General features: G+C 43.4%; 1 protein-coding gene across 1 annotated transcript in view; it reads left to right on the forward strand.

Moving 5' to 3' along the window:
- The first annotated feature begins 9057 nt into the window (after positions 1-9057).
- UNC79 (unc-79 homolog, NALCN channel complex subunit) overlaps positions 9058-12892 on the forward strand; it is a 99599-nt gene continuing 95764 nt past the window's right edge. The window contains exon 1 of the mRNA XM_030452025.1: positions 9058-9200. Within this exon, the coding sequence (XP_030307885.1) occupies positions 9179-9200 (22 nt within the window). The 5' untranslated portion in view covers positions 9058-9178. The remainder of the gene's footprint in view (positions 9201-12892) is intronic.

A 12892-nucleotide genomic window follows, 5' to 3' on the forward strand; every position in this document is an offset into this window, starting at 1 on the left:
TGTACGTGCTCTCTAAAACTGTGGTAATGAATAATAAGATTGCCTGGCTATAATGTGTACTCAGTATGCGAGTAGAAGCACTGACACTTGCACAGAAATATAGTTAAAAAGTCACCTAGTGTTTAAGATCTGGCAATACAGATAACTAGGAATGTTTACATTGAAGCAGGGATTGTTTTCAGAAACCAGTTACTTAGAGGACTACTTAAAATTTAAGTATTTTCCATATATTTTTTTTCAGATTTCCAGTCTGCTTCAAGCATTTCTTCCTAGAAGTAATATGGATTACATTTCACAGGTGTTTTAAAATTCTGCTGTTTCCATGTAGTCCTCCTTACTGATGGACTGCAAATTGTTTTTTAACTCTAGCACTGGAAGCTCTGGGGAATGTGATGCACAGAAAATGAAAACAAAAAGGAGGGAAGCCAGGTCATTGCAAGAACCTTTGCTCCTGTTAATGTGGTATAAGTGAGCTGATAAGCTTTACCAAAAACCAGCCAGAGTTCATCCAGGACTGGGATGACAATGGCAGCTGGTGGTGCCCAGTGCTCCAGCTTCACCAGCTGTTTTTTTCCTCAGGCTTCCTGCATCTCCTGGAGCTGCTTGGTCAAAAATGGTGGTTGAGTTTTGTGTATCAGCAGCAATAACCCTACCTGCAGCCCCGTGGGTGCCACAGTGGCAGGGCTCCCTGCTAAGTCAGGGCTCTCTGAGTGGTGCTCAGCTTTTCGTGTGGACAGCAGTGGAGCCCTTTCCAAAGAGAAGAGAGATCCACCCTCCTGTAGTTCTACAGATGGGGAGTACCAAACATGAAGTGCCTGCCCAAGATGAGGCAGCAGGTGCCAACAGACTGTTGGAAGAAGGTTCCCTACTGCATTTCTGTAGCGGGAGAAGCCTTTCTTGCTCCTAAGGCTCAACGAGCTGCTGGCCTCTCCATTGCCTCACACAAGAGTGAGCTGCTCCCTGTGGGTGTGTGTCCCACCTTTATTGGCCCCCTGGTAATAGGGGGCCTGCCCTAACCAGGCACAGGTGGACTCACACCCACTCTTTGGCAACTTGAGGCACCTGGTTTATCTTGTTTTTCTACACATTTTTCATCCTGTGTCTACATCAATGGTTTGTACTTCTTGCAGATGTTCCAAAGCTGGCCTTAAGCTGGCTACATGTAGTAGAACAAGTAACATATATGCTTAGGTATAAATGGCTGAAGCCTGTCATTCCATAAGAACATAAATAACAGCCATTCCAGCTAAGACAAAAGGTCTTGTATTGAATTAAACTTCAGAATATTTATGCTTGGGACTATAGTTACATGCTGCAGTACATAGTTATGCTAAAATACTCATTATACCTCTGAGTTAGTAAGAGAAGTAGGAGAAGTGGGAATGGTACCTTTTATCCACTATATTGCCTCTTTGCAAGAATGGATGCTCTGGTTGAGCTCACAATTTAAGAGACTCAATAGTTTCAGCTTCTGGTTCATAAACAGACTGGGTCTACAAAAAGTAGCTGGGGAATACCAAGTGATTGCCAGTAGGCTTAAATTAGCTACAGATAGGGCAACATGTTCACTTGGCATTTTTCAACGATCTGCAGATGAGAAGAGTATTGACATTCCTGTGTAAAATACAGCACCTTTCCTATAGGCTGCTGGAAGGGTATCCTGGTTCTGTCAATTTAGTTCACTTTGTGTATCACATCAAGGCTGTGGTCTCTGATAGATGACACTTTATCTTTCATAGTTCCTGGACTCCTGTGTGGAGCAAACCAATCTGGAGGAGGGACCAGATAGCTCACTAGCTCCAAATACAGAAGGTTTGTCAACTTTAGTTGTTACTGAACCAGGGCCTGACCCCAGACATGGGTCATAAACATGGTACAAATGCACTGAGCCAGAGAGGATTGTAGCAGGATTGCATGTCACATGCTTTCTCATCACTTCCTTCATGAAAAATCTCATGCCTTGTTTTGCTCTGTTACTGTTTTTGCCCAACAGAGGCCTATCCCAAACATTCAATTTAGAAATACTAGAGCAAAATAAAAAATATGCTCTGGGTCCCTTTTCTTCCATATTCATGCCTTTGTGCCATGGTGCTGCAAAAGGATTAAGAAGGTAGTTTTTTGACACTTGTCATTCTAATTCTTGAAGCTTTACAAACACTACAGTGTACTTTTATTTTAGCCATGTGTATAGTTTGTATAGTCAATTCTGCACAAGTCTGAGATTCAAGGTAAGAAAAAAATCTATTTATTGGGAGATGTTATTCATTCAGTTATGTTAATTTTCACACACACAGCAATCAATATAACCTGGGCCTCTCAGAGTTAGTCAGATTTGTGCTAGTTGTCTATGCAGGTCCTAATTTATTTCTCGAAACTCCATTTCTATGGCAATAAATTAAGTATTTTGTTCACTTAGCAGCTAATGAGATTACTCTGGAGGAGAAATCGAGGGTATTTGACAGAGGTTTTTTTTTACAGTGACATATACTGACAAATCTAACAATAAAGCTAAATATCCACTACTGAATTGATGTAATTGTCAGAATAAGAAGAAAATTACAGACTTTTAAATACAACCAAATACCCACTGTATTTCCTAATGATTTTTCTGGTGAAGTCTTAATTATTCTAAACTGGGGAGGAGAAGAACAAATATTAACTTCACAAACTGTCTACTCTGTTGGGATCACAGTACTATCAATAAGACCCAGAGTTCTTTATCTCATTTTAAATCAAGCCAAGCCTGTGATGACTGAAATGCATTTGTCATATGCCAGATAACAAAACTGATACAGATTGGTGGCTTCAGCGAAGTTTCTGATCACATCATGATAACTTCTGCCATGACTATAACTTCTTTCCTTTTCCTTTCCTTTCCTTTCCTTTCCTTTCCTTTCCTTTCCTTTCCTTTCCTTTCCTTTCCTTTCCTTTCCTTTCCTTTCCTTTCCTTTCCTTTCCTTTCCTTTCCTTTCCTTTCCTTTCCTTTCCTTTTCCTACTCCTTTCTCCTCAGAACAGCCACATTCCTGTCCCCCCACAGCAGGAGCTCTGGTTGCCATTTTTCTGTACATACTGCTGTGTGATAGTAACATGGAAGGCAAGATAGGAATCTCTCCTTGCATTTTTAAGTCTCAGCACAGACTGGATGTAATTCTCTTCAGAATAGCAGAGAATTCTTTCCCTGCAGACTATCAGCACAAGGCTGTACAAGCTGTCAGTAATATATTAGTTCTGTGCAGAGGCATGATTTTCTCTGAGCAAGAAGAGGTGCCTTTCCTGTTCACTGTCTCTTGACCGATGCCACTTAACCCAGGTCTCAGTGCCCAGAGGAACAGCTCCAGAAATCATCCTGTTACAACCAGGAAACATACTATAGTGTATCTGAGTTGAGCCTAATAGTTTAGTGTAATCCCAGATAGACATTTTCCTCAAGCAATTCTCTATTTGATTATCATTCATGAGGACAGCAAGCAAAGATTTAGGGACAAATTAAATTTAATGGGGTCTAACTCAATAGTTAGACTGTCAAGTGGCTGTGTCTGAGCCTGAGAGACTCTATCTGCTGTTTACATCTGACAGGGAGGAAGATCAGTCCCTATGCAGGTACTATTGAGTCCCTTTCTCATCACCTTGCATCTGGGTTAGGTTAGCCTGGGGCTAGGGGTAGATACCCAGAAAGCACCATGTGGGTTGAAAAGAGGCTCACCCTCTCCTGCCACTGCTCCAGTTGACTTGTTATGTTTGGCTTTTCTTACTGGAATTATCTCTGACTCTTCAGTCTGACTTTACTCTCCCTTGCCTCATTTCTGTCATGGCAGAGCCTCCAATTCAGATAGGCCTGTAGTGATTGAAGCAAGAGTTTGAGACATTCCAGGAAGTTTTCCATCTCTACTGCAGGACTGAATATCCCTTTGACAATGCAGTTAATGCTACGCTGCTGCCAGAAACTGTGAGCAAGTTTCAAAAACTGAGACATTGGCTTAAAAGAAATGAAATTGGAAGTTATTTGTTTTGTGCTTTTTATAATACTTGGATTTGTTTTGTGCTTTTTATAATACTTACAAAACATTTTGGTCCTTGTCTCTCATTTAGGCATTGAAATCCTCATTTATTTCAAACATTGTTATTATTGCATTTGAGTCTTCGAACATGACAGGAAAAAACAATTTCATTTAAAATTCTAATCTAGATTTATCTAATTATCTGCCTCTGGAGCTGAGCTTTTAAGGAAAACACCATAAGAATATACCAAGGGTTGGTTGATAACAGTGAACTTCTCTGTATACAAACATGTATATATACAAGTACTTGTAAACAGATATATAGACAGAATTACTTTTTAATATATGTGTATATATATATATACATTCACTTTAAGAACAATTTAAGAAATTTTCTATACATGATCCAGGGTAGAAGAGCTTAGGATTTTGTATTTTTCAGAAACTTTCCTAAAAGTAGATTTGTTAACTGTAGCGGGAGGAGCCTTTATTGCTCCGGAAACTCGACGAGCTGCTAGCTTCTCTATTGCCTCGCACAAGAGTGAGCTTCTCTCTGTGGGTGTGTGTCCCACCTTTATTGGCCCCCTGGTAAAAGGGGGCCTGCCCTAACCAGGCACAGGTGGACTCACACCCACTCTTTGGCAACTTGAGGCACCTGGTTTATCTTGTTTCTCTACAGTTAACACGTGGGAGATAAAAACAAATGAACAACACAACATTTTGTGTCTCTGTTCAGAGCTGAATGAAAATTTAATTCAAAGTGACAAGAGTCACATAAATGGTGAGTTCAGCTCTGGATTATTTCATTTCACAGCATATTTCATTATTTTATTCTAGAATTATGTTGTGAGTGCAGTTCACAGTGTTACGGCAGACAAAGTTTAGTTAAATCCAGCACAAAGGATGCAGTATGTTCCCCTTCCCTTCCAAACCTTATCTACCCTACCCTGCAAACACCACAGTGGAAGGAAATATGAGAATTGAGGCTCTTCAGACAGTGCAACAGAGGATGTGGTTTATAACTAGTTCCACTTTAAGAGGTAGCTCTATTTTGTAGCTCTATTGAATATACTTTTTAAAATTAATATCCAAATATCCAGCCAAATAATTTTCAAGGATCACCTCCTTCAAGTGCTGGAATGGACCCTCCCACCATGTTAGAAGTCAAACACAGGTCACAGGAGGCTGCATAGATGAACAAGGTGTTCCTGACAAAAGCCAAATGTAAAAAGCAAGTGTACAAGAAGTGAAAACAGGAGCAGGTGACCTATAAAGAACAGAGAAACACTGGCTGAGTGTGCAGGGATGGGGTTAAGAAAAGCAAGGCCCACCAGAAATTGAATCTGTTGAGAGAACATGAAGAGCAACAAGAAGGACTTTAGAGGGAAATCACTGCAAAAGGGTGTCTAGGGAAAACGTAGGTCCACTGCTGAATGGGCAGGAGACCTGCTGATAAAGGGCATTAAAAAGGCCAAAATACTCACTGATTTCTTTACTTTGTCTTTTCTGGTAGGATGTGCCTTTAGGAATTGAAGGCCCCCAAGGCCAGTGGGACATTCTGGAGTAGAAAGAAAAAACTTTTATGTCGGTAGAGGATGATCAGGTAGAGGATGAACACTTAAACAAACCAAACCAGACATAGACAAATCCATGGGACATGATAGGTTGCACACACAAGTGCTGAGAGAGTTGCCCAATGTCATTTTAAGGTTGATTTTAATTATCTTTACAAGGCCAAGACAGCTGGGAGAGAGTCCTGAGAAAAAGATGGCAAATGTCATTTCTGTTTTCAAGAAAGACAAGCAGAAAGGTGGCTGTGCCCATGGTATGGGGGTTGGAACTAGGTGATCTTTAAGGTGCCTTCCAACCCAAACCTTCTATGATTCTCTGATTCTATGAGAAAAACACTGATATACTGCAGTGAGTAAAGAGAAGGACTAGATGATGAAGAGACTGGAGCACCTCTCATATGAGGAGATACTGAGAAAGCTGATAGTTTGTAGCCTAAACAAGATGGGCAGAGGTGTCATCTTGTCAACACGTACTTGACAGGAGGGAGTAAGAAGATGGTGACAGGCTTGTCTCAGTGGTTCTCAGTGACAGAAACCAGAGGGAAGGGGCACCAACTGAAGTACAGGAAATCCCACTTAAACATGAGGAAACACTTTTCTAACATGAGGATGATCAGACCTTGAAACAGGTTGCTGAGAGAGATTGTGGGGTCTCCACTCTTGCAGATATTCGAAGCCTGACTAGACATAGCTCCAAGCAATCTGATTTAGTTGATCTTGCTTTGAGCAGAGAAGTTGGAGCAGACCACCTCCAGAGTTTCCTTCCAATCTCAGTGATTCTATGATTCTGTGAAATTTCCACTCATTAACTCAGAAAAGTATCGCTTCTTTTTTTTGGTATTCATCATCTGGTATATAATTTTTACAGTCACCGCTCATTTATTGTTAAAAACATGTCTTGTGGACCTTTAGATGCCTGCAGCCTTTATGTATTCACTTAACATGTAGAGGTGAAAAGCATAAGGACATAAACTTTAGCTGCTTTAAAATGTTTCCAGTGGAACATTGTACCCATTTTATTAGGCAAATTCATTATGAGCTTGCTGAAAAATGATGGCTTGTATTCAGCACAGAGAGTTGAGAAATTAACTCCCAGAATGCCATGTTCTTGTATGTGCTCCTTTACAACATTTGTTCACAATTTAAAGCATAAGTCTCTATACTTGTATTAACAAACTAGGCAGATCTATAAAATTGTTTCACCAAGTAACATATGACTTGTATCAGGATTTATTTGGGGCTTAGACATTGTTCAAGCATGCAGAAGGACTCATAAGCAATAAATGGCTTTCCATATACTTGAATTACATGCTGAACTGTGTAGGACCTTGTTCAGCAAATGCAGGCATAACTGCTATTTTCAGGCAGTTAAACCAAAGAAACAATTTTACATGAGTAATGGAATTAATATTTCCTTAGGTTTCCCTGCTTTATCAGCCTGAGTGTTTTTAATAGGCTCACCACTGGAGCATGTGAACACTTTTAAAGGATACCTTTGGGAGCTCAGTTCCTCTCAGTGCACAGTTCCCTATTGTTCTGTAATGAGCATAAAGCAGTTCAGATTGATTTGTTGCATCAACAGACAGAAATTCAAGATAAAGATGAGACTTGTCTTCAACAGCTTACTTCAGTGAGGTCTGAAAGCAATTTGTCTATATTTTTGTCACTTACGTTCTGAGGCCAAGGGTCTAGGGTTGGGAGAAGGGCTTGGAGCTCTGTGTGACCTCCCTGGACACTTTATTACATTAAAAAAAAAAATAGAAAAAATCTGACTTCAGTTTCCAATAGGAGAGTAAACTTAATGGTTTACTCTTAAATGTTTAAATGTAAAAGAATAAACTAAAATGTGCTGGTAGCAACCTAAGGGATCTTGCAGCGAGCCCAGCAGGAATGTGAAGCAACCCACGTATGAGAATGGGTCAGTGCTCTTTACTTTTGTGAAGTGCTGCTCAAGGAAATGGAGGTGATTTCTTTTCCAGTTAACTCATGCCTTTCAGTTCTTGATCAATCTCACTGTAGTCATTACAGTTTGTTCATACCAGCCTGTGGTGGTTTAAGTTAGCCCCTCCGTTTAGGGCTCACACGCACCAGGGAGTGTGGGAAGAACTATGGCCTCAAGAAAATGCATTAAAAACTGTTTTTTGGACCTAATTAAGTCATGCTGGAAAAACATTGCACATTCAGTATTTTTAGAAGATTACTTTGAGGAAAAAAAGCCAACCTGTTAAATGCCAGTGAACAGCACCTGTGCCTTCACCACAGTTCTGGCACAGACTGCATCTTCCCCAAATGAGGGCAGCAATAAGTTGGATGCACTGCCTTACATGATAAATGATAAAATGTACTTACTTTCCTCCACCTTCACAGTGCAGTTCTCTACGGCTGCCGCCGGCCTACTCATGTAACACAGCCCAGCCTTTTGAGGAAAATATGTTGCTACTGGCTTTTTGTCTGTGAACACCAACGCTCCCATGCCCTGGCTAATGAAATACTGCTGCTTCCACATACTTTTCTCAGAAAAGCCAGGATCTGAAAACTGATGGAAAGTTTCAGAGACACTCACAGCCAGCTGTCCATTTCTGAGACCTGGTAAGGCCAAAACAGGACACTAGGGAAACTCACAGGACACACGCTGGTGAAATAATTTATTTTGGAGCAAATAGTGTTTTAAATTATATAGGTATTACTGTGGTCCCACTACTACAGGTCTTTCGTATCCCACATTTTTCGTGAACTGACAGTGCCTGGGGCAGTAGCCATAGCTGGGACAGAGAGGGGACATTAGGGCTGAGCTCAGCCCTCATCTCTTCGGGGAAGGGCAGAGGACGGCGGGACCACCCCCGAGACGCCAGGCACTCACTGGAAACAAGTGGGGATCGGCAGAGGCACCCATCAGGAGCAAAGGGGGTCGACGAGAGGGAGAAGCAGTGCGAGGAACATTACTGTTTCAAGAATAAAACGGAGAGTACAAATACAGCCCCAAGAACAACACTGGACCGACATCCTTGGCCTAGCTTATCGCTTCCCTTTTTGTAAACCCCCGCAGTGGTAGGGTTGCGGACCGGGGGTGCGCCCCTCGGCAGCCCCAAACACACTAGAAATCCCGGGGGGCCCAGACGGGGCCCAGGGAGAGGCTTGTAAATATCTGCCGACCCGGCAGCTCCCAGCGCTGCGCCAAGATCCGTGCTCCGGAGGGTGCTTCAGGGCTGCTTCCGGGCGGCCGTGCAGGCGGACCTGACCCAGACCCAGACCCAGACCCAGACCCAGACCCAGACCCAGACCCAGACCCAGACCCAGACCCAGACCCAGACCCAGACCCAGACCCAGACCCAGACCCAGACCCAGACCCAGACCCAGACCTTGCGGGGCCACCTTCGCGAGTCTGCCACCTCTCCGCAACCTCCCCCATCCCCGCTGCCAGTTGCGCTTTGCCTTTAAGAGTCCGTCCCCGCCCCGCCCCGCTCCGCCCGCCCGCCCGCCGCTCCCCGACCCGCAGCCCTGCGGCAGCGGCACCGGCACCGGTGGTGAGGCGAAGCGGTCGCCGCCGCCTTCACCGTGGCCGGGGACAGACGCTCCCCGGCGGCTGAGGGGCAGAGCGGGGCGGCAGCATGTCCACCAAGGCGGAGCAGTGTGAGTGGTGGGACCGTGCGGTGCGGGCTGGGGCCAGTCCGAGGGGAGCGGGGGGCGGCCGGCGGCACCTTCCTGCCGATGGCGCTGCCTTGCTGCCGGCTGTCGGTCACCTCGGGGGGGTAGCGCCGCCCGGTCTCCTCCCGCGTTATGTGGCGACCGCATAGCAGCTGGTGGCAGGGGAGGGGGAGCTGCCTTCGTTCTGGCTCTTTCTGTCTCAGCTGCTGCTGAGTGCTTGGTGGTGGCGGCCCGCGCAGTATCTCTCCCCCCGCCCCGTGCCTGGCTTGCGGGGTGGCCCTTCCTTCAGCCGGTGTGTTTTGCAAAAGCCAGCGCCTGGGAATTAGGGATCGGGATGAGTTAAGGCTGAGACCTTGGCCCTGCGGTGGGAAGGGTTCAGTCTGACTCGTCTTTCAGTCCTGCGCCGTGTCCAGAGGTTGTACCCACCTCAGATTGGAGATTCGACTATAGAGACCGGAGGTGACCCATGGGTTGCCATCTACCTGTGAGACAGGGTGAGAAGGGAGGTGTGCTGTCATTGTTGCCCGTGCTGTTCACCTTCTGGGTGAAAGCAGACCGGGTGTTGCTGCCTTGCCTCCACGCTGCCTGCCACAGCCCGCAGTCTCCCAGCGGGACATCCCTGGTGCTGAAATCGCCCTGCACAAGGGGCGCCACGGGTGTTCTAACCACCATGTTGGTTACATCTGTTCGGAGCAAGATCCGAAGACAGAGTGTCTGGGACATTACCATTTGGGCCTTGCTAGTGTTATCTGTCCACTGTTGTTACTGCTGATAACAACTGGTGTGCCTGCAAGAGCCCTGGTGGGAGGCTTACAGAAAAATACCACGGGGGTTGATGTTGTTGACCATATTAAAGCTGTTTTCTCCTGATACAGTGTTACGGGTGTGAACCAGGCAGTCTGTGACCAGTAGTTTGGATTGATGTTTGTCATGATGACATGATATGATCTGACACTTCATATGCTGAGACTTGCTGTCTCCTTCCTCCAGGTCACTGGGAAAGATTCTTGTATTTATATATGCCTGTTCTGAACTGATTCAAGGAAAAGAACACCTGCATATTTTTCCCTTAGGCTTTATTGCTTATTTACAATGATGGATGATGTTGCTATTAAACTATTGTGTGGATGCTAATTTATTGCTGTAGGGATGCGCTTCTGCCCTCATAAAGAGACACGATGTTCTGACTGTGCAGCAACCCTGAAGTGTGCAATGTTCAGATCTGTACGGCTCTTGTTCTTTCTGCCCTCCCCACCCCCCCACTTGAGTTCTGTTTTTTCTTTCTTGTGATACATACACATTAGTTATGCTCCTTTCACACTGATATGTAGTAGAATTTCTGCTGCCTTTTATCCCAGCACTGTCTGTGGCATTTTCTTTTCTATACTACCTTCTCTGTTCCTCCATTCCTAATGCTTTTGGTCTGCTCCATTAGAGCTTCTCTTCCTATTTTCTCCTTAACTGTTTTTAATTTTCATCCCTTTGCAATGTTCAAGACACTTTGTCTTGCCCTTGCCAGGTCCCTATTGCTGTCTATTTTAAGATTTGCTTGGGCCCCAGGTTTCAGATCTTTCCACCTCCTGATGTTCTTTTTTGTGATGCTCCAGGTAGAGTATTGTATTGATGGACATATCTTGTGCATTCTAACCTACTGAATGTATTTTGTTTACCAAGGCTGCTCCCCTTACTAGTTTTTACTGCATTACCAAATGTCTTTGTCTCTACTTCAAGATTGCCTAACCTGCAGTTTTTGACAAATGATGATGGACTACAGCAAGGATTATATTGATGTGCATACAACGCTATCAGGCAAACCTTCAAAATCCAGCTGTTGTTGCAGTTGCTTCTGCCCTCATTGACTGACAGGCAAGAACCAGAATGTATTGACAAGGAGTCACAAATTATAATGAATCTCAGTTTATCGAGAACATCAGCAACAAATGAGGAAACAGACTGATCAGAACAGAAGAGCAAAAAGGCACTGGTCTAAACAGGAATCTCTGGTTACACTACAGCTCTTTGGCAGGTTGTATAAAAAACAGGTAAAATGGTGGAAAACTGTGAAACTGTCTCAAGGAGCCTTCATTTTTTTGGGACCACATGCATCTCCTCTTTCATATCAGAAGTAATGACAGTGGCTTTTGTCATTTGACTAACTAAAGTATGCCTGAGGTGTTCAGTTGCATTCAAAGAAAATGAGTTCTTTTTCACTTTAAATAGCAGTAACTGGTCTTTAGTTGTGGTAAGTAGTGTCCTGGGAATGGCTGATGCCCAATCTGTTCTCTAGGATAGTGGAGCAACTGAGACAATCTTTAAAGACTGCTAATGGTTTCACTCTTGATTTCACACTCAATTCTTACAGGGGGGCTAGGTAGTTAAGTTAGATCTGTGCAGATTCTAGAGAGATAACCAGCAAAGCACTGGTGGAATAACTTTTGGGGGTTTTTTTTGGTTTTTTGTTTTTTTTAAAATTTGCTTTATGTGATCACCTTATGACAAAGGATGAGTAATTCCAGAGTGACATAAATTTTTTAAGTGTATCGGTGAGTGCTCAGAAACTCAGAAACCTGGATCATTCACACACTTCTGTATATTGAAAGGTGGCAAAGTTTTGCTTTGGGGCTTACGTTCAGAAGGTTCTTAGTGTTCTAGGAAGCTATGCTGAAATTGTCAGTGCTTTGGGAAACTGAATTGAGAGGTGAAGTTAAAACCTGTAGCCTAGAGTTACTGTTAATATTTAGGCTTTATAAATAAGTTTTCTGTTTTTGTTGTTTTGCATGGTAGAATTGTGTGACTATACTGATCAATGAAAATAAATAATTTCCTTCTTTACTTGAACAAAAGTGATAGTAGATATCTTATACCCATTACTGAAAGTAAGTACCTGGAGAGAGGCAGACAGCTCTTGGAAATACATCTAGACTTGAATTCTGATATCATAATTTGATTTTTGTTAAGCCTATTCACTTAAGTATATCTAACAGCCAACTATGGCAGCCACAGTAAACTGTGAATCTTTCTGTGAATTCTTCTTTGTTGGGTACTGTGAAATTTGGTCTGTTTTCTGTTTTCTTTGCAATTAGGCCTTTTTTTTTTTTCTTGGTAAGAGAAAGTAGCATCACAAAGCATATTTATGAAGTACTAGTCTAGGTTAGTTTTTATAGCAGTCTTCTGTAACCTGGAGTGGAATGCGTTATGACCAAATATTATTATCCCAGTGGTTTTGGGGGTGTGTAGGAAGCTAGTTATGTCTGGTCTTGTAGGGACAGGAATAACCTCCTGAAAAGCACAGTTCACGTGCCACAAGCCTGTGTGGTGGCCTGGAAGGCTCTGATCTTGCTCCTAGCTACACTGGGGCAATCTGAATCCACATGATAAGACTTCTGTTTTCAGTTGTTTAGGGAGGAATTGATTATTTTTATCCATTAACATGACCTTAAAGTAAATTTGTGAAATAAACCACTTAAAAGTGAGGAAATAGAATTAAAGTACCTTAATTTTTTGCTTTTGCAAATGCATTATGATAGTGTCCCTAACTGCGTTTTTGCTTGCTGGTTTCCCTTAGACCCCTGCCCTGTTCATTGCCATGGTGGGTTTTCTCCTTGTGATGAAGCAGCATAATATTGCGAGGGAGACTTTTGTCTGTGGAAGCTTCACTTGCTGCAGAAATTGGGAGG

Source organism: Calypte anna, chromosome 5A, assembly GCF_003957555.1.
Source record: "Calypte anna isolate BGI_N300 chromosome 5A, bCalAnn1_v1.p, whole genome shotgun sequence".
NCBI classification, from domain to species: domain Eukaryota; kingdom Metazoa; phylum Chordata; class Aves; order Apodiformes; family Trochilidae; genus Calypte; species Calypte anna.